This window comes from Numenius arquata, chromosome 10 (genome assembly GCF_964106895.1).
Source record: "Numenius arquata chromosome 10, bNumArq3.hap1.1, whole genome shotgun sequence".
NCBI lineage: Eukaryota > Metazoa > Chordata > Aves > Charadriiformes > Scolopacidae > Numenius > Numenius arquata.
Genome location: NC_133585.1, coordinates 17,754,366 through 17,779,250, shown reverse-complemented (window position 1 = coordinate 17,779,250; position 24,885 = coordinate 17,754,366). Strand labels below are relative to the sequence as shown.

Below are 24,885 nucleotides of genomic sequence, written 5' to 3'. Positions count from 1 at the left end.
GGATTTTATTGGCGTCACCTTACTGAACCAGCTCATGCACGGCTGCCCACTTGCTAGATCTGATGCAGTATAGATTTAATTTCAGATTTAGCTTTAGAAATAAACTTGCCACCTGGAGTGGCAGCAGGCACATATATATTACTGAGTCAGTAGAGGGAGACACAGCTGTAGGTTCCCCTCATAGATTTCCTTGATTAAATCTGTGGTCTCAAAAAATGAGGGCATATACAGCATATTAACTGTTTATAGATAGCTGACTCCCTGTTTGTCACAGGATTGGAAAGAACACATTTCATTATATTGTGAAAACAAATTTTTGACAATAAATTCCTGAATTTACACAGTTCAAACTTGGAGAATGCTGATGTACCTTAAAATTGCAAGAACATTTGTTTTTTCAACCACTGATGCCAGAAAGAATTTAAAGCCATAGTCTAAACACTTTTACTACAGCTTTTGGTACTAAAGTATGGTTTGGTGTTTTTCTAGATTTCACAGACTCTCTATAGAGATTCCCCAGACTGCTTGGATTTTAGCTAACTTCAAAAAAATATTTAAAGTATATTTTGTACTTTTATAATCATATTATTTTAAGATATTTCTTAGTGTATGGGAGACGTATAGGCAAATGAAAGAGACTACAGAACCCTCGGTTATCAAGTATACAAAGTACTTATGTAATCTCTTTTAATACCATACCAAAGTATGTATCTGTGCATTTAATGGTATCAACATGTAACTATTAAATTACAAGCTTATGTTAGAGGTTCTGGAATGGAAAGCAACATTAATGTAGTTTACTGCATGCATTTCAGGACTATCCCAAAGTGAAGGGGCTAATTTAAGTATGTTCTCAGCTGTTAAAATTCAAGCTTTGATCCTGTTGGGATGTCTAACCACTGGCCAAAACTGTGGTCTTTGCAGGTCTGGAGCCTCATAGTGTTTCCCAATGTTTGTCTACATTAAAGAGATACAAGACCAGACTCTTAAATACATAATTTTCCTGACATTTAAACTATAGCAGAGTCATACTGATGTTTTAAGAATAGATTTAATAGCTGTGTCCTTCCATCTTTGCCAAAAGTGATGGGCTAGGACCCAGAATGCTTTGCTGAAGTAGTGGTTTTGCAGCCAAAAAAAAAGAGCAAAGAAAGGAAAACTGTGTATCTGAAACGTCTCTATCACCTCAGAAAGCCTCTGTCAGTGAACAGCAGCAAATGTAATAGGTTCTTACTAGAAGAAGTAGTTTGACTCTTGGGCTGAGGTTCGCCCATGAGCAGTGGGGAGGCGAAAGGCACATCTAATTTACCTCATAGGCGGTTGTAACAGCACTCGGCGCTGTGGGAATCAACGACAGGCAGGGCTGAGAACGTCCCCTCTCCGGCACGGCCGTGCCCGCCCCGGGGTTCTGCCATCGCTCCCTCACGGCCGCCTCGCGCCTCCAGCCGCACTGCCCGCGCGCGGGAAGCGCGCGCCGCTCCCCGCTCCGCCGAAGAACCGCCTTCCCGGCACCTCCCATTGGCTACGCTCCCTCGCTCCCGGCCAATGGGCGAGCTGGGAGGGGAGATGGGGCGGGGTTTTCCCTGAAGTGGGCGGGGAGTGAGGCTGTACCGCGCCTGCGCCCCGGTGGGGTCTTCATGAAGCGCGGGGTTGAGGGGACCCTGACTGACCTCCTCTGAGCTCGCCGGTGCTGGGCCGTGGAGCTGAGGCGGGACGGCAAAGGACCTGCTCATGGCGGAGAGGTTGGTGGCCGTAGGCGGGGGGAAGAAGAACGAGTGGGTGGAAGCGGCCGCGAGCGCGGGGAGTTTGAAATTTAATAAAGCGGGAGGCGCGGGCTGGCTCGGGCCTCTCCGGCTCCGGGCAGGGGGTAAGGCCTGAGAGCCCTGAGGGCCGCCGGAGTGGGGATGGGGTGGCACAGGCCTTCGTGGGGATGGGGGAGAGGTAGGAAGCGCTCGGGGATGCCCGGAGTAACCGGTGAGAGGAACCCGTCGGCGCTTAGCGGCGTTTGCGCTGGGCAGGGTGGGCTCCGGGGCGGGGGTGCGGGCCCCGGGTGTGAGCTCGGTGCTTGCCTGCGCCCCGCAGCTCTAGCAGGCACGGTGCTCGGTGTTATGTCTTCGCATTAATTAATTGTTGCTTCAGTTTTCAGAAGAAAGTGACTGACTCCCCCGATGCAATCCTTAGGAACGGGTTGAACAACAGATACCGTGTGTTGGAAGTCAGAGTAATACAGAGAAATGGAAGTGACCCTGAGAAACACTTGACAATTACAGCATCTCAGTCACTGGGTGATACGGAACTGTGCATTCTTAGGAATGGCTGGTAATACATACAGAAATGTAGATGTCTGAAAAGAGGATGAAATACTGGATTATTAAGTCAATTTTCATTGTGTTGCCTTTGAGATGAGTTTTACTGTCTTTAAGTGGTGTGAAATCCTGAAACAACCTTTATCTAATGCAATATTATCAGTATATTAGTGTAATGGACAGTCACCTTGAGAGAACTGATGTCATGTAACTTGTATTGAGTGGATGTTGCTACCTTAGAGTTTTGATTTGTCTTTGTACTAGCAAACAGCAGGGCAATAACCTCTAAGCTGGCTATTTTGTTTAAGTATTGTCTTGCAACAATTAGAAGTGTTCTTCTAAGTGATCTACCCTACATTGTACCTACAAATGTACAAAGCTATGTTGGTAAAACATGAGGTTTTATGCAGTCTGCTTGAGCTCTACTGCAAAAGTTTTTTTCCAGTAAGGTTAGGATTCTAGTTTGCGTGTTTATACACTGCATGTTGTGTTACAGAAGAAAAGCCTAGCTTAGAGTTTAGTCTTTTGAAACACATGGGTGTGCGCGTGCTATTTGGCACTGCTTTTCATGTTTCATGCAAGCCTGAAAGATGGGAGAAAAGTTTAAGACTCTATTTCTTGAAGGAAAAAATATAAAAGATCTCGAACCCTGAAATTCTAAATCAATAAAGATATCTTTAGATTTTGCTAAGCTTCCAAAAAAAGGAGAATTGTTAAGTAAAAAAGTAGTTCTCATGTAATGAGAAAGTAGTATGCCAATGTAAAGTATACAGCTCAGTACATGGATCTGTAATGACTTAACGTCAAGAGGATTTCCCTACATTCAGGCTGTTCTGATGCATGATCCAATACTCAAATTTATTGAAGTTTTGTCAGTAAAAATGCCTTTATTCACTTTCAGAATTTATTTAGGTCAGCTTCTTAAAAAAGAATCACAATAACCTTCTGTTTCAAAGTATGGTGAATCTGAGATATTAAGGTGTAATTTCTAATACATTGTGTCTGTAGCTTTCAAATGGCTGTTCACATGTATTAATGTTACAGGGAGTCTGTTCCGGTTGTTCCAGGAGACATCATTCATTTAGAAGGGGAGTGTAGCTCCGGTACCTGGGTGATAAATGAACAGTCTGGATACCTGGTTCTTTACCCAGATTTGCTGCTTTCTGGCACTACGATATCAAATAGTATTCGATGTATGAGAAGAGCAGTGCTGAGTGAAAGGTTTAGGGTGAGTGTTAATTCTAGACCATCAAGCATATTAATGGGTTACTGTTCCATTGAGACTGGTGGTTTAGCTCAATATTAAAACTAGCTGTGATGCTATATTGCAAAATGTCATTATTAGCTATTCATGATGTTTACAACATAGAATAATTTAGAATGGAAACTGTCTCTGGTTGAACTTCTGTGTTTTTTGAGAATTGCAGCTGAAATAATCCTGTATTCTTAATATAGTTAATGGGACAAAGAAGTGGTCTTCCCACTTAAAATTCTGGCAACTTTTTTGATAATCTCTTGCCACATTTTGTGTGGATATGAATCCTTTATGAGAGATGTGCCTCTTGTCAACCATATGAAAACATAACCACACTTGGCCAAGTGAAAAGCCTCCAAAAAAAATAAGCCAATTCAGTTAGTAATTGGTGTGGGCTAACTCTGGAATCTGAATCCAGCTCCTGGAACTTGGGAAGAGGAAAAGTTTCTTGTGGTAGTGTCCTTGCTGATATGTGGATGGCAGAGAAGCAACAGCTGCCCATTTCAGCTGAAGAAGGCTTCCAGATGTGGTAGGAATATAAATCCAAATGGTCAAGGGAATCATAATGGAATGGTAAACAGGCCGGGAGCCGATGACTGAAACGGGAGAATTAAATACAGGAGATTAAGACTGTGAAATAGTGTCAGCCCTTCAATTCCCTTCAATACTCCTTCAAGAGGAGTAATGGGAATAAACTAATTGTTTGGAAGGGACAACACAGAGCATCTTGGCTCTGGGATAACACCACCCACCAGTTGTGAGTGTAACCCACAAATGCCAAGTCTGTAAAAAAAATGCCAGTAAGTACTTAAACCACAGCGATTAGATTTCCAGTTGGTTAGTTGCTCATGCAGGGGTCGTAACTTCATACCACTTTCAATTCTTAGGAGTCTACAGAGCCCAGTCCCAGCGTTGGTTAGATAGGTTCCTGAGTTATTTTGGTGATAATTGAAATAGTTTGTGAGTTGGTAACACACAGAAAACTGCTTCGTGCAAAAATAATATCTGTAAAATTGTAAAGGTAAACATTTGCTTTGGGAAATACTATAAACGCTGCCCACAGGCAAAACTTGCTCAAAATTCATTTTAATCTGTGCCTTTGTTTCTCACCTGTCAATCACACAGGGATTGTATCCTAATGTCAGTGTTGGGGAAAAAAAAAGAGAGAAAGCAATAGGAGACACCCGTTTCAATTTGGCCGTTTTCCCAGTCAGGTTTGAATAGCTATTGATTAGTGAGGTGAAAGCTCTAATGATCTTGCAATGAAATAAATGCAGTCCATCATGGGAAGCAAATAAAAACCAGAAATTTGACAGAAAAGTTGGCATGAAGTGGGCATAAATCTTCATGGATATATGTGTGTTATACAACATCTGTTGCAGGGCTCAGAGTCTGGTTCACGCCAAACACTCGTTGGTACAATTCTTCATGAAATTTTCCAGCAATCAGTAACCAATAACTTGGCACAAGAAAAAGTAGAAGAACTAGCCAATAAAATTGTGTATGGACAAAAGTATCTCAAAGAAATGTAAGTAGTATTGAAAGTGTCGTTTGTGTTTGGAAGACAGGGTAGGAATGCTGCAACTAGCTGATAAAGTTCTATTTAAAGAAAGTGTAGCGCTAGTATCAGGAGAATATTTTGCCAAATGACCTTGTGTAATGAAACCTGGGTATCCTTTAGTAAGACAATTCTCTTTTTCATAATTTAATTTGCCTTCCCTGCTGAGATACTTCTATTGATCTGAGCTATGCTTCTGGAGTAACTATATGTCTGGGTTGTGTGGGGTTTTTTTGTTTGTTTTTTTTTTTTTTTTTTTTTCCTTTGAGGCCAAGCAGGTTGGAGTTTTTGTGCCTGTAACATTAGATTTTGAGGCATCTCCCAAAGCTGTTAAATGTGATGAGCGTAATTAATTTTGATCCTCAGGAGATAAACTAGAAACTTGTGACTGACCAAGCATTGAGATGTCTGATATTTTCATATTCGTTATCAGGTTATTTAATGGCTCAGTTGTTAGAGGACCTTTAACTTATTGACTCTGCAAAGCTGATAGAAGTGCTAGCCAAATAAATAGTCTTTGTATTTCCATCAGAAAATGATAAGATGAATGGCTGTCGGTTTTCAGATTTTATTGCAGACTTGATTAAAATCTAATTCATCATGTAAAAAAAAAAAAAGTGTATTGAGACTATTATAAATTGTATGTTGGGCAACGTCAGTATCTATAAACCCCAGATGAGTTGGAAGTTGAAATTGTAACAAGATGTATTACTCTAGTTCTGTTATGAATGTAGATGTTTAAGTAACCTTAGCAATTACAATTCAAAGCTTTTGTGTCACTCTGGGCCTCTCTCTTTGAAATTGTTGATTTGCAATTCTTCTTTGCATATATAGGCTACTGTTTGTTAGGATCGAAAATTAAGTTACATAAGCTTGCTGGCTGCGGTCATTTGCACTTCTATGAACCTTTCTGTGCAAAGCCCACTTGCGTTTCTCTGTTGCTGTAGAATAATGACATTATTTCCAGTGAATGCTGGCACTGAATTATTTAATGCCACATGATTAGGTTCTGCTTAATGAGACTTCTGCTTTCTTGTCTATTTGTAACTGTAGCAACTGCAGAGGATCGTGATTAATTTACAATTAAAATGGTCTGAAGCCTGTCAAAATGTATGTGAAGAAAAAGTAGCAGATCAGTGTATTCAGACAAAAAGCAAATGGTCTTTTTTATTTTCTTTAATTATTTTCAGTTTTGTATAAAGTATAGGAATAGCCGTTTTGAAACGCATGAGTCTGGTACGCCTTTCTTGCAATCTAATTGTTAGTTTTGTTTCATCACGTCTGCTGTGCTGATGCTTTCACTGTGCTACTCCTGTCATTTCAGAAGTTACATGAGAAACAAATATAGTGTATTCTATCTCTTGTTATGGATGTTCAGTTATAGTTTTTTGAGTTAATCGGTTGAGGTCAACCTTAATGAATCCATCATTATCTACAATTTATAGATGTTTATTAAAACTTGACAGTTATCCCCGTTATTGCTACTTGATTCAAAATCTTTTTGCTACCAGTAGCAAATCTAATACTTCTGTCTCCTTAACATACGTGGCTTTATTTTTTAGGTATCAGTTAAATCTGAAACAAACAGAAATAATGCAGGAAGTGGAAGAATATTTGCCATCATTTTTTAAATGGGCGGAAGACTTCATGCACAAGCCAGCTAACCAAAATAAAATGCAACTAAAACTGTAAGAAGCCAGAATTGAAAGTTAAAGATGTCCTAAGTTGTATATCTTGTTTGGTTCACTTTTAATGCAAATCTGCTCAGTGATATGGAGCTGATTCAGGGCCTCACTGCCAAAATAGCTCATGTTGAGAGCTGGGTGTTTAGCTGCCATTGTGAGTACTGGGGAAGACAAGGCTGAGGGTGAACTGACATAAAAATCTTATTGGTCTTAAAATTCCTCTAAACCGTGTGGTATGAAGTAGAAATTTTAGTAATTAGAAAAGCAAGTATAGTTGATCTACTGACTAAGCTAGAAGTTACTATAAATATGTTCAAGACTGCAAGTCAGAATGAAACTATTTATTAATCAAATGTAATTCTTCATTAAGATAACAAGTTTATCAGTGAAATGGTGATTTTACACAACTGCTGAGCAATTTTTGTCTGTGACTTCTTGATGTTAATCATCATAGCCATGGGGTGTTAAAGTTTCAGTGAAATGGCAGCTCCAGCTGAAATCTGTGTGCTGCTTTCCAGTGTATATCACTAAACTTTTTGAAGAAACAAAGTGGTTTAGAGTGTGGTTATTCAGAAAAGACCAAAACCTATTAAAAACAGTTCAGGATTCTCTTATTAACCTTAAAATTTAGGTGAATAGCAAAACTACATGCCAATGTGCAATTTAAAGGAACTTTCTGATATGAAGCTTCCTCTGTTAATAGGAAGATAGTTTGAGTGAGACTCGATGTACTTTATTGATAAAGGTAGTGCCTGAAGAGCGCCTATAATGCAAAAATATTAAATATTTAGTTGCAACAAGTTTTAATATTTAAATATTAAGAATTAAGGGAAATTGTTAACTTCTGATTTAATTTTCTTCCTAGGTCAAGTGGTGAAAAAAAAGAAGATATCTCTTCTAAGATAGAGATTGTAGATATCTTAGACATTGAAGAGAATATCTGGTCTCCCAGGTTTGGGTTGAAGGGAAAGATTGATGTTACAGCCAGGGTGAAAATCCATCGCCAGTCTGGAGTACAGTCTAGGATAATGCCATTAGAGCTCAAGTCTGGCAAGGAATCTAACTCCATAGAGCACAGAAGTCAGGTACAAAACCCTAAATGTCTCGTTTCACGATCTTGTGCCATGTATGCTTTTGTTAGATGACCTGTTCTGTCTTATCAGTGTGAAACACTTTGTACATGGTATAATCTAGATTTATGGATGGCAGATCCTGGTACGCCCAAAGCTGCTTATATAAAATGAAAGTGAACTGAGGAGTGAGAGGTGTATACATTTACCACTTTTAAACTCATTTATAGTTTTTATCCTGAAATATCTGTTCTTTAGTCTCTTCTTGCTACATTCAGGTATTAGGTTGAGGTAAACTGCTTCAGGAATTACATTGTGTGTCTTTCCAGATAGCTGGCCCGATCTGGAGGGTAGTAGCCTTTTTAGAAGCTTTTGTTAAGGAAGATGCCTTTTAATTGAAATCCTTGGCTAGGTGCTTACTCCTTATGGCTTCTAGATTACTTGTGATAGCAATGGCTACTTAACCATATAAATTATGGAAAAACTAAATACAGCTTATATATTTTGTTCTTAATACATTGTAATAAGCTTACATATAATGTTTGCAGGTTATTCTGTATACATTGTTGAATTTGGAACGGAGAGTAGATCCTGAAGCTGGATTTCTTCTTTATCTTAAAACTGGTACTATGTACCCCGTTTCTGGAGCACGCATGGACCGAAGAGGTAAAGTTGTTCCCCCTTCTCCAGAAACCATATTTATCTTAATTAAAATGAAACACTTTAGTAATAGTTATGAGGTTTACTCTCATGAACGTATCTGTACTTAGAGATGTATTGCTTGTTATAATGTTACTAATTCCAATAAGCTTATGCTAACAAACTGTTTTATTAATACCACACTAGGACTTTGCTATATGAATGCTCGCTTCTTAGCTGACTAAAGTTGATGGCTAGTTACTTTGAGTTAGACATTATTACAAACAAAACCCAAAACATCAGCTCAGTTTGTTCTTTTCTTGACAGAACTAATGAAGTTAAGAAACCATGTGGCCTTCTACTTAATGCACAGTACATCTAAATCTGCTGTGGGAAGAGAGCAGTCGCAGCTTGCTGCTTTGCCTCCTGTAATTGATGACAGTCAAGCCTGTAAATATTGCTCCCAAATACACAATTGCTTTCTATACAGCAGGTAAAAAAAAAAGTTTGACTCATGTTTTTTAAATAAGCTTGAATAATTTTAGTTTTTGATACTGTGGTTTCATTTTTGTGGTTGACGGCTTCTTATTTCTCTATTGAGGGCTCTTGCACCCCAAAAGAATGTTCTGTAGAATAGAAGACTTGCAACTTCAATAGTGCAAACCCCTGATCTTGTAGAGACTTAATGTGTTTGCTCAGGTACGAGTTCTACAAGGCAAAATATGAGAAGTCTCAACAAAATACTTGCTGACAATAACAGATTTCTGTTATATCAACATTAATAGTAATTATGATTTTAAAAAGGTATATTCTTGCAACTCTTTGAATGGGCAGCCTTTTAAGGCTGAATTATGGCTGGACAACAACTCTTTCACTTTGGCTCTAGAAGATTGTTTCCCTGTAAGGTATCACACAAGAAATGATACATTGATACTATTATGTGAAAGTGTTAGTGCATCTCCTGCTAAAGAAGTCACGAGTAAATATTTGGTAAATTTTCACATGAAGTTATTGAATTGTTTTTAAAATTGTTAAAAGTTTTAGTCTTGTCTTTACGCTGCACAATAAAACAGAACCAAAATTATATAAGAAAGAGATGAAATGAGATATGTTAGAACAGGAGAGCTTTAGGGGTGATCTTGTGTAAATATAGTGCCTGACTGTTTTTGAAACTGTAGGGGTAAAAGTGTATGTTGAGGGAACTAGCTTTGTGGGCGTACGTGATATGTTTTTGTGAAATATTACTTCTAATATTCAGTTGTTACAGCAACAGGATTATTACTAACTAGGTAGCTATTCACTTCTGGACTAACTCTTTAGTTGGCGTTTTGTAAATGTGATTAGGTATATCTATTGATAATTAGTTTTGAGATAAATGGAGTTGAAGTCTGCTTGTATATTAACTATTAAATCCCCTTCACTTAGCTATATCTCCATATAGTATTCATATGTTACAAAAAAGGGAATAAAAGATCAACTATAAATATGTACAGTACTGTCTTTGACTAACTTCTTGTCCTTAACAATTCAAAATCATAGAGAAGATGTAAAGTTACTAATATGAGATTGTTCATATGAACAAAAACGGTACAGACTAATCTATCATCACTGAAATAAATTGATCATCTGGTAGGTTACAGTATATATTTAGATTGGCTTTATATACATATAGACTTGCAAGAAAAAAAGATACAAGTTGACTCTTTCCTGTGTTTTGTTCTACTCCTAGAGCTGTAGAACAAAAAATGGCCAGTGTGTCGTTTCCTCCTGCTATGGTACCCATTATTGAAAGAGAGACCCAGCACCTGAAGCACTCCCACTTAGAATATTTCAGCCTGTGGTATCTAATGTTAACCTTGGAGCTGCAAAGTGGAGAGGGTAAAAAGGGATATAAAAATATATGGATGATACCTTCTTTGGAAAGGTAAGATGTGATTTCTAACCAGGTACAAATGATGGTCCCCTCGGTAACTGGAAATGAGGCATTGTCAACCTGTGTTTCACTCCAAGGAAAACTAGATGTTTCCTAGTGCTTGTAGAGACACATGCTACTTTCATAGGTAGGTTTTTTGTGAGGTGTGACCTAGTGGAGACATTAGCCTAATAGACTTACTGCGTTTGTATTTGCAATATGATATTTGAGTTTTTGTTAAGTCACATGTAAGCAGCAAACTGCAGCCTGTGTCTTCAGAAGCAGAAGTGGTGTAACTGTTTACTTTGTGTCTCTGGGGGCAGCGGCCGGGTGCAGACTGTGAGCCCAGCTCATTGCACTGGTTTCCTGAGGGTTTACTTGACAGTGATGCATTTTGGACCATACCCTTAGAGGTTGCTGTGAACGTGGATAAAAGCAGACTAAGGGCTCTTGTTGGCTGAAACAGCAATATTATACGTCACCTTGTCCAGCAGCTGTGGGGAAAAAAAGAGGTGGTGGTTTGTAGGCCCATTTCAAGGCATCTGTAAAAGTGAAATGTAGCTGAATTATTTTAAAGTGAAGCAAGCGATTCCATAAGCAAAAATGGAACATCCTAGTGAAGTAGATCAGTACGTTTCAGTATTGGTTTTATAACAGGAAATTATAGATAACTTTAGTCTAAATTTTAGTCTGTTCTTGGAACGAGTACAAGGGTTCTACGTATTCTTCAATCGTTTTTTGGTCAAAGTGGCTATTGTAAAGTGACTATTTGTCACTTTGTAAATCTTGCTGTTTCTTGTAGTGTGTGTTTGGATTGGGTTTTTTTGTTGTTGTTGTTTTGGGGGATTTTTGGTAAGGGGCAGTGGGGGAGGGCTTGGTTTGTTTTTTGTATTTTGGTTTTGGTGGTTGGTTGTGGGTGGTATGTTTTTTTTATGGTTTTGATTTTTTTTTTTTACTTGTGGGTTTTTTTTTAAAGTATTTCTCTGAGAGAATCTTAATATTAAAATATATTTGTTTTTCTAATATCCTCAGAGAGAAGGCTGGAGATTGTGTTGGAAACATGATCAGAGTTGATGAAGTGCAGGAAATTTCCGAGGGACAGTATCTACATTTTTTCCAACGTAAAAATGGTGCCATACCTGGAACAAATCTATTGGTTGGTGACCGAGTAGTTGTGAGTGGAGAGGAAAATGGTTTACTTGGTTTGGCTACTGGCTATGTTAGAGAAGTCAGTGTGACAAAAGTCTCCTGTTTGCTGGGCAGGTAATAGAACAAAAGGAAAAATATCTGTTTGAAGACACTATGATACTGGCTTCAGGAAGGGTACTTCTAGGTGTCCAAAAAGGTCTGATGTGTTCTGACTTCTTGCTGGGCTTGGGGAAGTACCCTTCAGAAATTCTCTTATCTTGATTGGAAATGTCAATACCTGGTCAGTGTATATGCCTGTCTATTTAACTGGGTTGTTTGACTAAAAGCATGCTTGCAAATCCCATATACTTATGTCTCAACATGAGGCGATATGGATATAGTGATTACTGTGTTAATAGTAACTTTCATTATTCAGATTATGTTGTCTTTAAATTTGGCTCTGATCATGATTTATTTAAATCAGTTAGTAGTGTGTTTCCTCCAGCTATTGCCTCACTCTGGGACCTTTGGAAGATATCACTTAACACTTAGTAATAAGTCTTTAGTAATCAACATACTGTTTGTAAACAGAATTTTGTCCATGTTACTGTCATCCTTCAGGAATTTGTCAAAGCTCCCCAAGAACACCATATTTAGGTTGGATCACGAAGAAGGAGATCATGGTATAGGAGTCCCTTTTGAAAATCTTTCTAAATTGATGAAAGATTCCCCAGTCAGGTATGAAAAATCAAATTAGTTTCATGCTTCCAATATTTTCAGATAAAGTTTCTCACCTGCTAACTCTTCTCTTGTTTTTTTTTATTTATCCACAGTGAAAGGCTCCGCAACTTGATAATTGACTTCCACAAACCACGTTTTATTCAGCATTTGAGCTCTGTCCTTCCACCAGAAGCAAAGGAAACTGTTGCAAATATTTTAAAGGGTACAAAGTGGCTTTCTCCAAAATCCTCTGTTTAATAATACATCTCTATAGCCAAAGCATTTGTCACGCTAGTTGGGGTTTTTCCTACTTTGGGGTTCAGTGATAGCTTTCTGCTTAAAAATTAAAAAAAAAGTTTTTACCTTGCATGTCTTCCTGTGATTAAATTAGTCTTAAACTAGTTGGAAGACCTGACCAGATATTTGTTTACAACTTTTAAAAACTTTTGTTAGTTGCTGTAGCTTGCAGTTTCAAGACAGTGCCATATGGTTACCTTTCTAACCTTTACAAAAGGAAGGAAGAGGGAAGGCTCTTGAGATAGAGGAAGTGGACTTTGAAGGAGTCAAAGGAGTTGGGTTTTGGTGTGAGCATTTGTATAATCATTCTTGCTGACTTGTTGGCTGCTCTGCAGTCTGTGATGCTTCGTGGCATGCTTTTTTCTTTTTTAAAAAACAAATTTACTTAAGTACATTGCAGTGTCTCATATTTGAAAATATTTCATTGTCCTCTGACAGAGTTGTCTGTTCTGTTGTGAAAACAGAAATTTAACCGAATTCTCTTAGAGCAAATAGAACTTCTCATAAAAAATCAGTCTGAAGACTTACTTTTTTGCTTGAACTTTGCCCAGTCCAAATAGCTGTACCATGCTGCTTATTTGCATCAAACAACAAAAAGCTCTGTTGTAACGTTTCTTCTGAACTAGGTGCTGCTGTATGTGCAATTCATTTCCCTTTGCTGTGAGTTGTACTCCTGAATGTGAAAGTGGATACGATAAAATGCCCATAACATGATATCATATGGAGGTGGTCATTTAGGATACTAGGAAAAAAAAGTCACAAAAGGTCTCAGAATAAAAGCATCTTCAGTGATTTATTTCTAAGACTAGTGCATAACCTGTATTAGGTGTCCTGTGCATTATGTTTAATAGCATTACTTCATTAGAACCTGTGGGCTTACTCTGCTCAATTATTTAAGGGCATTAGTGGAGGAGGAAACTATAATTTTGTTTTATTAGCTTTAGCAATTATAACCATGATTGTGAAGTGTAGACATCTCATTTTGATTTTTCTTCCTAAAGGTCTAAATAAGCCTCAGAAACAGGCAATGAAACAAGTGCTGCTTTCAAAAGACTACACGCTTATTGTGGGTATGCCTGGAACAGGAAAGACTACTACAATATGTGCTCTAGTAAGATCATGTACCCTGAGGTTTAAGTATTTTTGGTGAGATTTAGAGAATAGCATTAAACAAACTGTGTATAAAGCATACTGTCCAAAACTAATTATCATGACTTAGTCTACTGGTATCTGTGTAATCTCAAAGAAGAAAACACATTTCTTTTTACTTAAGGACTTAAATTTGGTAGAACTAAAAATGTCTTTTGTAGAGTAGGATTCTCTTTTGCTTGTGTAGGAATAAATGTGGGAGGGAGGAGGTTGAAGTGTGATATTTAGTCACTTCTGCGACAATTTAACATTAACATTTTTTGGCCCAAATGTCAGAAAGTCTTCAAATCCTAAGTTACAGCTCAAAACCAGGACTCCTTGGGGAAATCAGTAACTTGTCCATGTTAAATTGTAGAAAACCACAGTGCTGAAGCTATGTGCAGCCTGCTGGCTATCTCCTCTAGTTGGTGGATCTCTTTCCCTAGGAATTGACTGTAGGAGCATACTGGATTCAGGCTGTGGGCTGAGTTTTTCTTGAAATAGCAGTGTCATCTCGCTTGCAGTTGTTATCAGCTCGTGGGGAAAGAGAAGGCTGGAGAGCAAGCAGCTGCTGCTGTTATCAGATCAGCTCATTCTACTGATCTCTGGCTAAATTATCATGGAGAACAGTGTTTGTGGAAATGGGCCATGTGACTTGTTCTTACAGTGGGGATCTTTAGAGTGCAGTTACTTCTTTTCAGTGCAGTTTGCAAGTGTGCTTGCATGTTCTTAGCTCTGGCTGTTTGCAGCATGCGTAGTCAGCCTGCTGTTTGAGAACCACCAGGTCTGTTGCCCATATTGCTTTGACAATAGCTAACTAGCAGATCTGGCCAGAAAGACCAATATAAATGAAGTTGTTATTGGTTCCCTCCAAAACTTCTTGTGTTTTTACAGATGTGGGATTGCTGATTCTTGTATATGAACTAATAACACTTTCTTTTCTTTCCTTTGCCGTTCATTAGGTGAGAATTCTTTCTGCCTGTGGCTTCAGTGTTCTTCTGACTAGTTTTACACACACTGCTGTAGATAATATCCTGCTAAAGCTAGCCAAATTCAAAGTTGGTTTCTTGCGGCTGGGGCGAGCTCAGAAGGTTCATCCGGACATACGTAAATTTACAGAAGAAGAAATTTGCAAGTCCAGATCAATTAAATCTGTAACAGATTTGGAAGAGGTCTATAACAGTCAGGTGAGAAAAGTGTTTTTGCTAGCCCTGCAAATGATTAAGGATAATTACAGGTTGTTTGGATGCTGCAGAGAAGAAACCCATCCCAAGAATGTTACTGCTGTAAGAAATCTGAGATGAAAAAGATACTTGTTCTCTGCTTCAATTTCTTTATAGAAAATAATGACCACCATTAGCAGCCTGAAAGTTGAAAAGCATTAAGTCTACACAAAATAACTTATCATTGAAAGTAATAATTCCCAAAGACTCCAGTCCTATTATCTGAGATCTTGTGTGTGGAGGTGGTGGTTAACTGCTGCAACCTCCTCTGTGTATACACATATTGCAGCTGTTTGTCCCTCTTTCCTTCCCACTTGTGCCAGCTGGACCATTTGTACAATCTAGGGATGGGGGATAGGAAGTGGTGTGCTGTGGAGCTCATCTGGCCAAGCACTAATGCTTGATTGAAAGAATAGCGTTACCTGTGTGAATGTTAATGCGAACCGTAAACTGAGTCAGTGGCAGCTTTAAATTAAATTCATTGAAAAAAATGAAGCTTCATGGTAGTTGGAGTAAGTGCCAGCTTTGCAAAAGCTGCCATTTACTTTTTTGTAGATAGGCATTGCAGGGGAATGATTGAAGGCATATGGGAAGTGACTTAATGCTTTGTATTTTGGTCACTTTGGATTGCAGTGGAAACCCAGTGGTGGGAAGAACTGTGCTGTTTTGTCTCCTCTTTGGAATTAAATAAAACCAAACCATGTAATTTCCTACAGTACTCATTTCAGCACACTCGGTGAATTGTATATGCATAGACCCTGATATCACCCTGAACACATGGAAAGAGTTATTTACTAGTCTGCTCTAAAGCTAGTTTTGCTTGTCATCTGCAATGAATTTAAGAATGAGGCCAATATATATGCAAGGTGTGCTGGTCTGATTTCAAGGATTAATTTGATTAATTTTATTTTACTTTTTATTGTAGTTTAATGGGAAATATTTTTTTGTAACCTGAAAAATGTAGTGCTAAAGGATATAAGATGTACCTTATCCTTAAAGTGTGTCTCAATTTTCAGCCGGTGGTAGCAACATCTTGCATGGGAGTAAATCACCCCATCTTTGTTCAGAAGCAGTTTGATTTCTGTATAGTTGATGAAGCTTCCCAAATAAGCCAGCTCATCTGTCTGGGCCCACTATTCTGCTCAAAAAGGTTTGTGTTGGTAGGGGATCATCAGCAGCTGCCTCCACTTGTACTGAATGCAGAAGCAAGGTATGATAAAATGCTGCCGGATAATTATTAGTAACAAGAATTCTGGGAAGGCTCTTGTAATATTTTGCCTGACACATTTTTGGTTTTTTTTGTTTGTTTTGTTTGTTTTGTAACAGAGATCTTGGCATGAGTGAAAGCTTATTTAAAAGGCTGGAACAAAATCAAAATGCTGTTGTCCAATTAACTGTGCAATACAGAATGAATAGGTATTTTAAACTTTTAATTATTACGTTTGGGCTCTTAACGTGGGATTGAAACTGCAAGACTTGACATCTCTTCTTGTTTTTAAATCTTTAGTAAAATTATGTCACTGAGTAACATGTTAGTGTATGAAGGCAAACTGGAATGTGGCTCAGAGAAGGTGTCAAATGCCACTGTTAACTTGCCCTACCTAAAAAAATTGAAACTGGAGCTTGCAGATGCTTCAAAAGCATGGTTGAAAGAAGTACTTGATCCAGACACACCTGTGTGTTTTCTGAACACAGAGAAGGTAAAGTTTATGTTCTCCTTTCAAAATTGTATTTTGATGTAAGCTCTCAATAGAGTCAGTATGTAAACCTTCATACAGCTTAGGTAGAGGAAAATACATAAAAATGGCTTTCTAGTTAAATGTAAAGTATGCAGCATGCAGAAATGCTGGTATAGCTGATCAATATTGCATCTAAGAGCAGCTGAAAACTTTAATTCAGGTAATATTGAATGTACTATGACCTTTGTTCTCATGTGCAGAAAGTAGTTCAAAGCGTGTAGCCACATTGATGCCCTTGCAACCATGGAATGACCTCATTTTTGGTGGCTGAGGGTCAGCGGTGTCTAAGCTGTGTGCCGTGGCAGGGATAGCCATAATTCTCCTTTGAATTTCGCAGGCATTCTAGACACTGAAGTGTGAGGGAGGAGTAAGTTGGTTTAGATGCATCCTTTCACAGAGACTCAAATTTTTGCCCAAAAAACCCAACTCTAGAATAATAAGAACTACGCAAAGAAACTGGGGAAAAAACAACAACAAAACCCACCAAACAAAGCTACTGTTTATTTTATTTTATTTGACTTCATAGTATTTTTCCCCATATCCTGTTCATAATTTAACCAAGAAAAGCTTCTGAAGAAACATACTAAGAGGGATATGAAAGGGGACGAGGGAGAGAAACAATGTTGTATGACAACACCAGGAAGCTTGCACTTACTATGCTTGCTTAAAAAAAAACAAAACAAAAACAAAAAACGCAAAAAAAAACCCAACAAAAAAACCCCTATATTTTTTCTGTTTAATAATGTGACGTGTTTGTGACAGTAATCGGAAATCTATTTGTTACTTTTTGCCAAACCCTATGTCAGACTGCGCTGCCTTGGACACCTTGGGTCTGAACATTGAAAAATTACACCCTTTAATGCTGGTCTTTTGAGTAACTCTAGACCAAAGTTGTTGTAGGGTATGTTTTGGTGTACGATGCTAACAAAATATATATAAATGTAAGCCTGTGTCCTCATCACCAGCATGACCTAGCTTTTAGAACTTTTTTTTTCACCTAAAATAGTTTTTGTATAGGCTTTGGTTACACTGATGCTGGTGTGGATGGAAACCAACTGTTCATTAACATAGTGCTTTTCTGGTTGAAGAAGACTTGAGCACATGCAAGTTTGAAGGCTTCTTAGGTGTGATGTTTTCAGATAATTAAATTAAAAAAACCCAACAAACGCCCAACCAAACCAGCACAGCTCTAATGGTATAGCTTAATTCAGCTTTGATATGACAGGTCATAACACCAGTTGGACTGAGTGCATGATGGCAGTGTAAAAACAAGTTAGGTAACAGTAAGCATTAAGCTGTGTAGCTGTTGAGAGACAAGCTACGGAGAAACTGCTGTTTTGGAAAAAGCAATGGAATCTTTATATGGAGGAGAAGATTTTCTGCATATGGGTTTGTCAATCTCAGATTATTTTTTTTTTTTTGTTCGTTTGCAGTGCGTTAGTGTGCTAGGCATTGAACCGAGATCACACTTAGAAGAAATCCTTTCTGCCGTGGAAATGGGGAAAACTGACTTAAAACAAAAGTCCTATGTAAAATCCAGTTTGCTCTCTTACCTTGTCAGGCTCGAAAATGTCCATTTATATATTTTTTTAATATGATATAGTGTGAAGTGTAAAGTCAGATGATCAAGCTTTGGCAGCTTCTTTAAGGTGACTTGTTAGTACTAGAAAACTGTTTCAGCAGATTGGTTCAACTTGTTTTGCAAATGCAGTATTCTGAAGTTACTTTACAGTATAGGCTCTTATACTGTGTAAAATGTAGCGTTTAGCCTTATTTTATTACAACTGTTACTATAAAAACACGTGATGAGTTAGGGATCTGAATATGGTATGTCATTGTAGACAGCAAGAGTTATTATTTTCCATTTATATTTTTAAAGGTCCCGGCACCAGAACATGCAGAAAAAGGTGGTGTAAGCAATGTGACAGAAGCTAAACTAGTACTCTTCCTCACATCCTTATTTATTAAGGTATCTTTTACTTCATTACATTGTTCAAAGGCACAGCTTTATAATCATTTGGCCTTTGCTATAGTAATAGCAACTATATGTATTGGGTTATTCTTTGAGGGATAATCTGAAGGGTAAATTGAAGACTGGCTACGTGTCAGTATAGTGAGGAGCTTGAGGTCTGGATTCGGTTCCCAGTTCCTTGCCTGCTTGGATTTGCAATGCAAAAAAAAAAAACTGGATGCAAAATTCTTTTAAGTGATGAGGACTTTCTTAGGAGGGAGGGGAGAGGGTTTGCCTTTCTTCCTTATTTCATCCAGTCAGCTTCAGGAGCAGTACAGACTAAGAGTTCTCAGTGTTCACCTCACAGTTTGACGAAGAAAGAAAAATGTGGATTTCAAGGATGTCTGTCTTTGTGCTAGGTTAAGACAGAGCTTGGGATCTTGCAGTAACTAATATTTTCTATTTTCTTTAGTTAATACCAGTTATACCTAGAGTTTCATTGACGAGTCAGTATAAAAACAGTATCTTGCAGCACTGTTTAAAAAAGAAAGAGAATTCTTGAGGGTATTCTGACACTGTAATGAGTGTTCCAAGCTAACGGCAGTGACAACTTTTTCTTTTTCTTTCTTCTTCATTCAGGCTGGCTGTAAGCCTTCAGACATTGGTGTTATATCACCATACAGGCATCAGTTAAAAACAATCACAGATTTGATGGCAAAATTGAAGGAGAGCAGAGTGGAAGTCAACACAGTAGACAAATACCAAGGAAGAGACAAAAGTATCATAATTGTATCTTTTGTTAGGAACAGTAATGATGAAAATGTAAGTTGGTCATATTAACTTTGTTTCAGTCAATAGTCAGATGCACTTTGAGGTTTTCATCTACATTAAATTCTGAAATGTAAGTAGGAAAAATAAAAGCAAATTATGTCTGTTTAACAGCTTGGTGCCCTCCTGAAGGACTGGCGACGCCTTAATGTTGCTATCACAAGAGCCAAGCACAAACTGATCATGGTGGGTTGCGTTCCGTCCCTGTGCCGCTATCCGCCTTTAGAGAAGCTGCTCTGCCACTTGCAGTCTCAGGCAATGATATCCTTTTTTTTTTCTCCATGCTGTTTTGTGAACAGGGAAAGGTAAGATTGATCTACTGAGATAAGGACGGGAAGATGTTTGATTAATTAAGTTGTACTTTTAACACTGGCAACACAATACAAAATGTGCTAATTAAATATGCCAAAATATACTTGAGAACAAGTTAATACATGAATTTCAAACCTTCACTGTCTTCAAAAGTAAAGTCCATGCTTACTTGCAAGTCAACTTTGACATAATTCAATTTTGAGGCCTGAATTTTTAATGTTGAATGCTTTTGCATTTTTTATCTTCCTAGTTTCTTGGCATCTTAGTGTCAGTGTGAATGTTTTCCTCAGAAGTACCGTGCATTTAAACACATCTGGTGAGAGAAGGGTTCATGAATAATGTTGCTAGAATAGAAGGTGGCGTAACTTTCAGATGACTTGTTAATTTTCTTTTCTTTCTCTCTGGCATCATACTGAGTTTGCTCTAGCTATGGCTGTTTCCATCTCCTGTTTAAATAGGAAAAACCTCGTTAGCTGCTTTCTTTGCACACACCATTAGATATTCAAACAGGTTTTGTGCTTTTGTGTAAGCGCTATGTTATCAAAATGCTTCCTTAACTTCCTACATCTTCAATCTTCCAGCAGGGGCTCATGAAAGCATCCACAAGTGTAACATTTTATGATGAAGAAGATGGAGAGTTTACAGGCATTTGTATACTTGCTTCTGGTGCTGCTTAATGTAAATAAGTGGTTAGTGGGGTGTGAGTGCTGATGTGTGCACTGCTTAATCTGAATCTGAATGAAGCCAATCCAGAAATCACATTTGATTATTATTTTAACAAAAGGAAAGCTTTAAAATAATACACACGCCTATGTTAAAGTGATTGTTAAGCTGGTTGCGTTAGTACCGGTACACTTGTACCAAACCAGAAGTATGAAGTACTCTGTTCCTTCAGATACTGGATATCTACTGCTATATTCAATTTTATCTTGATAAACAGTTACCTGTATAAGTGACTGGGGAAACACTTGAGGAGGAGGAGAGGAGAGTAAACTAGTGCTGTATTGAGTCAGTTTTCTGGCCTCCGTTTGGTTTTAAAGACTTTAAAATGCAGTTTACACACAGTAATTCCATTTACTAGAATTCCTAAGTAGGATGCTGTGTTGTGCTGTTTGGGTAAAAAAAAAATACAGGAGAAACTTCTTTCTCTTCTTGAGAGTTTCACGTTCTTCTTTAAAGCATGCTTCTGTTTTTTTTAAAATACTGAAGTCTTTTATATTTATATACATATTGTAATTAATTTTTCATATGAAGATCTCTTGATGACTTTTCTAACTTTGCATACATCTGGGAGAAATGCGATGTTGATTCACTTGACTCCCTGTCATGAGCTTATGTATTTAGCTGATAAATCTGTTGAAATGAAATGCTGCCCAGCTAAAGATCATAGTAAAGCTCTAGTTTCAGTTTGTCTGACCTGTAGTCTTGTCTTAAAAAAACCAACCAAACAAAAAAAACACTCCCAAGAAACAAAACTAGTGATGCAGCTTGAGAACAAAGATGTTTACATGTTTTGGTTCTATGCTTTTGTAAAGATAGCATACATACAATACAAAATACCCTTTACTTGACAGATGGGCTAGTTTCTTTACGCTACCTCATACTCTAGACTATTACTGAGAAGTTTCTTTCCAAGTTGCTGGTGGGAAGCATCAAACTTTTTAATTCTTCAAGATCATTAATACTTGTTTTCTCTTGGATCAATGTCAAGTAGCTGTGTGCATATGGTTGCAGATAAACTTCTAGATGTTAAATGTGGGCATTTTCACTGCTCTTTTAAACCTGCTCCTTAGCTTTTGTAATGTTTGAAATAATAAAAATTTAATGTTGCTTTTGTTATAGCTGTTTATTTTTGTACTGTTCAAAGTCTTTGTATTACACAAAGCAAAGTATTAAGTATGCTTTGAATAGTTGTCAGGATATCCTCTTTTTCAGGTGAAAAGGCACACCTTATCAACTTTAAAAAAAAAAAAACCAAAAAACACTCCAGTAGTGATTTCAGAAAAGTATAGAAAAGCTTTTATTTCTTACATAGGATGTATGTGTACAAGATAATTAATAATGTAGCTTATTTATTTTCTTACACCACATCCAAGAAAATGAATGAATAAATAAATTGGAGGTAGTGCCATCCCTCCACAAATTTGCATGAGAACCAAGCCCAAGAACAATCCCCTTTCCTTCCAAAATGCCTATTTTTTTTTTTGTTCCATGCTAAAAATTGGATTGAGCAGAGACCTACAGCTTGAACAGTGTTTAGACCAGGTAATCTCAAGCACAACTGCGATGTGAGTCTCTAAAATGCTTTTGCATTATAATAGTATGAGAATACCTTATAAAAGTAAAAATAATAACTTTTTCCTGTTTCTTACCTTTAAAACAGCTTTCTAATGCAGAAATAGTCATTGGTGCAGCTGGAAAACAGCCAGTAGAGGCCAAGCCCTGCCTTCGTGCGTTATATGCTGTTCGGATTATTAAAGAAAAAAAAATGAAGTAAGGCAGTTCTGTGCCAGAGCAGTAGGAGCAGAGCCTGCCTCCTGGGGCTGTCCCGTGGTTAAATACGCTTTCCTGCCCCCCTGGAAGGGCGGCGGCCGCCGGCTCCCGGCGCGCTCCTCCGGCCGCCGGGTGGCGCTGTGGTGCGCGGGCGGAGGGGCCGGTGCCGGCGGCGTCGGGGCGGGAGGAGCCGCGGGGCCCGCAGGGAGCGGTCCAAGCGGCGGCTCCTCCTCTCCAGCCATGGGTGAGCGGCGGCCGCGGCTCCCGGGGAGCGGGGCCGGGCTGGGCGGGGGGGACGCCGAGGCCGGCGGAGGGGGGATAAGGGAGCCCGCGGCGGCGGCCGCTGCCCCTCGGCCCCTCCCTCGCCGGGGGTAACGGCTGCGAGCAGCCCGGCAAAATGTCCGCTGCGGCGGGGGGCGGCCTCCGGCCCCGCGGGTCTGTCAGGCTGGCGGCTCCCCTTCCCTCCCTCCCCGGGGCTGGGGGCCGGGGTCACGGTCACGGAAAGGGGGCGTTGTGGCGGGGGAGCGCTCCCGGGAGGTGGGTTCTGGTGGTGAATCACGCTTCGGTGGAGGAGAAGACTTGTTTTGTGCTGGGGTGACACAGGGAGACCTTGTGCAGCCTAAAGCCGCGGCGGCTACAGGCTTGGGTTTGTGGGGCTTTGTTTCTTATTTTGTGTTTGGTTTTTTTTTCTGTTTGTTTGTTTGTTTTTTTCCACAAATAGTGTTTGCAGTAAGGGTTTGGCTGGGAGAGGAATATTATCTCTTGCTAGTCATGGCTCTGGTGAGGCTGGTGACATCGGGGACATCTGCAAATAGTCCCTGCGGGGTGAGCAGAGCCCTTCAGAGCTCCTTTTCCATGTACAGTCCACCCCGTGCAGCCCCTCAGCTGCAGTTACCACAAAACGAGCCGCTTGAATTTCTCAATCTTTCTTTTTTCTTTTTTTAAGAAGCAGGGGAAGAAAAATGGCTATATGGAGGTAGACCATACATTAAAACAGACCTAAAATGTGCTTCTGCCTCGGAAAGACCAGGCAAGAGGGCTGGCGATGAAAAGGACTGTGGAGGTGGAATTCTGGCTGGCTGTGGGAAGGATCAGCTCCAAAAGTCAAAATGAGGTCACCCGAAAAAGGAATTTGTAAGATGCCTTTGGGGAAATAGACTTGGAACACCTGGGGAGGGAGAGCTGTCACCCTGAAGTCTGAATTGAGCGAGGCTTTTTCTACAATAACATTTGTATTTAGTACTGTAATACAACAGCGAACCTCGTAAAGAAAGCGGGAGGTCCGAGGTGAGCTTTACCAACAGAAGCGCCCCTCTTGCCGCCAGCCTCCATCTCTTCCAGACGAGGTCTGCTCTCGGTAGGGTCTGGTCCAATCCCCGGTGGCAAACCAGCGAGCTCAGACTGCTAACCGGGTAAAATTTTTACCGGTGCACTGTTGCTAATTGTCTGCTGTGGCCCCTGACATCTTTTGAAGTGTTTTCTGTTGAAGTACTGGTAAATTGAGAGACTGTAGTTGTTAAGGCTATCTCAGGTACAGCATGAGTCGTATTTTTTTTTTTTTTTAATTTCCTAGAGAACTGAGCTAGGTTATATTGTATGGTAACAGGGTAATTTGATATTTGACAGGCAAAATTAGGAAGTAATCTTCTGAGTTTCTAATACCTAAAGCTGCGGTATGTGAGAAATGAGACAAGTCATTTCATCGCCGTTTGAGGAACTGAGAAAATGTCCATCTGTTAGAATGATTGAGGGTTTGGGTTTTTTTGTTTTTGTTTTGGGTTTTAATATATACAGGTCTTAGTGCTTTCGCATGTGCAAAGAGGCAAGGTCATACACCAGTACTCAAATTTGCAGAGAGAGGAAGGGGCTCACATTTTTTTCCATCTACAAATCTGTACGGATATTTTGACATCTGTGTCTCGGGGTATTAAAAAAGCTGATCTGTGTTCTTCATTTGTTTGGTTTTTTACTTCATGTGTTAGATTTAATTGCAGGAAACGGTAAATCATCCTACTTTTTTTTGCTTCTTTCCAAGTTACTTTGATCATGGTGAATAAACAGAGGGTTGGTTTCTCTCTGTTTCAGTTTGGCAAAGCTGAGGGTGGCCTGAATGTTTGAACTGCTTCATTAAGAGTGAAAATAAGCTAAGAACCTCCCGAATGCTCTGCTTTCAGTAGCAGGAGCTCTGAGAAGAGGAACCATGTCCATTCTATCAGATTAAGATGATTTTTAAAAGCTATGGGTTTTTTACTGGCTAGATTTAATCCCCAAATGTGCTTTTGTAGCGTGTATTTTGTAAAACTTACCAAAACCATTTTTAAGTTAAAACCTTTAGTTCTTAAACTTTCCCATGGAGAAAATATCATGGTAAGGGCCATCGTTGCTGAGCTTTTGAGCGCTGCCTGTGATGATGCCCGTGTTAACCTGCAGTTACTGACTGTTTCCGAGATGTGCTGAGACAACACGCTACCTGACGACTGGCATTTCCCCCCTCATTTTTTCGTCCAGCTATTAAACTAACGCAAGATATGTAAGGGTGTTTGTTAGAGTGGATGCTTTTCTATAACGTGGTGGTTTATAGCATTTACTAAATTATTCCTTTGAGTTTATCTAGATTAATATAAATTTTTCTTTGAACGAG

General features: G+C 39.0%; 1 protein-coding gene across 1 annotated transcript; it reads left to right on the top strand.

The window, feature by feature from the left end:
* Positions 1-1,537: 1,537 nt before the first annotated feature.
* DNA2 (DNA replication helicase/nuclease 2) lies at positions 1,538-21,589 on the top strand. The gene is made up of 21 exons (XM_074154894.1): positions 1,538-1,742; positions 2,140-2,319; positions 3,351-3,534; positions 4,944-5,089; positions 6,682-6,807; positions 7,670-7,889; positions 8,423-8,540; positions 8,841-9,006; positions 10,243-10,437; positions 11,458-11,688; positions 12,175-12,291; positions 12,387-12,496; positions 13,572-13,681; positions 14,661-14,885; positions 15,938-16,131; positions 16,248-16,337; positions 16,429-16,621; positions 18,540-18,629; positions 19,251-19,433; positions 19,554-19,700; positions 20,317-21,589. Exons 1-21 carry the CDS (start codon positions 1,732-1,734, stop codon positions 20,371-20,373), a joined length of 3,093 nt encoding a protein of 1,030 aa, XP_074010995.1. The 5' UTR covers positions 1,538-1,731; the 3' UTR covers positions 20,374-21,589.
* Positions 21,590-24,885: the final 3,296 nt, after the last annotated feature.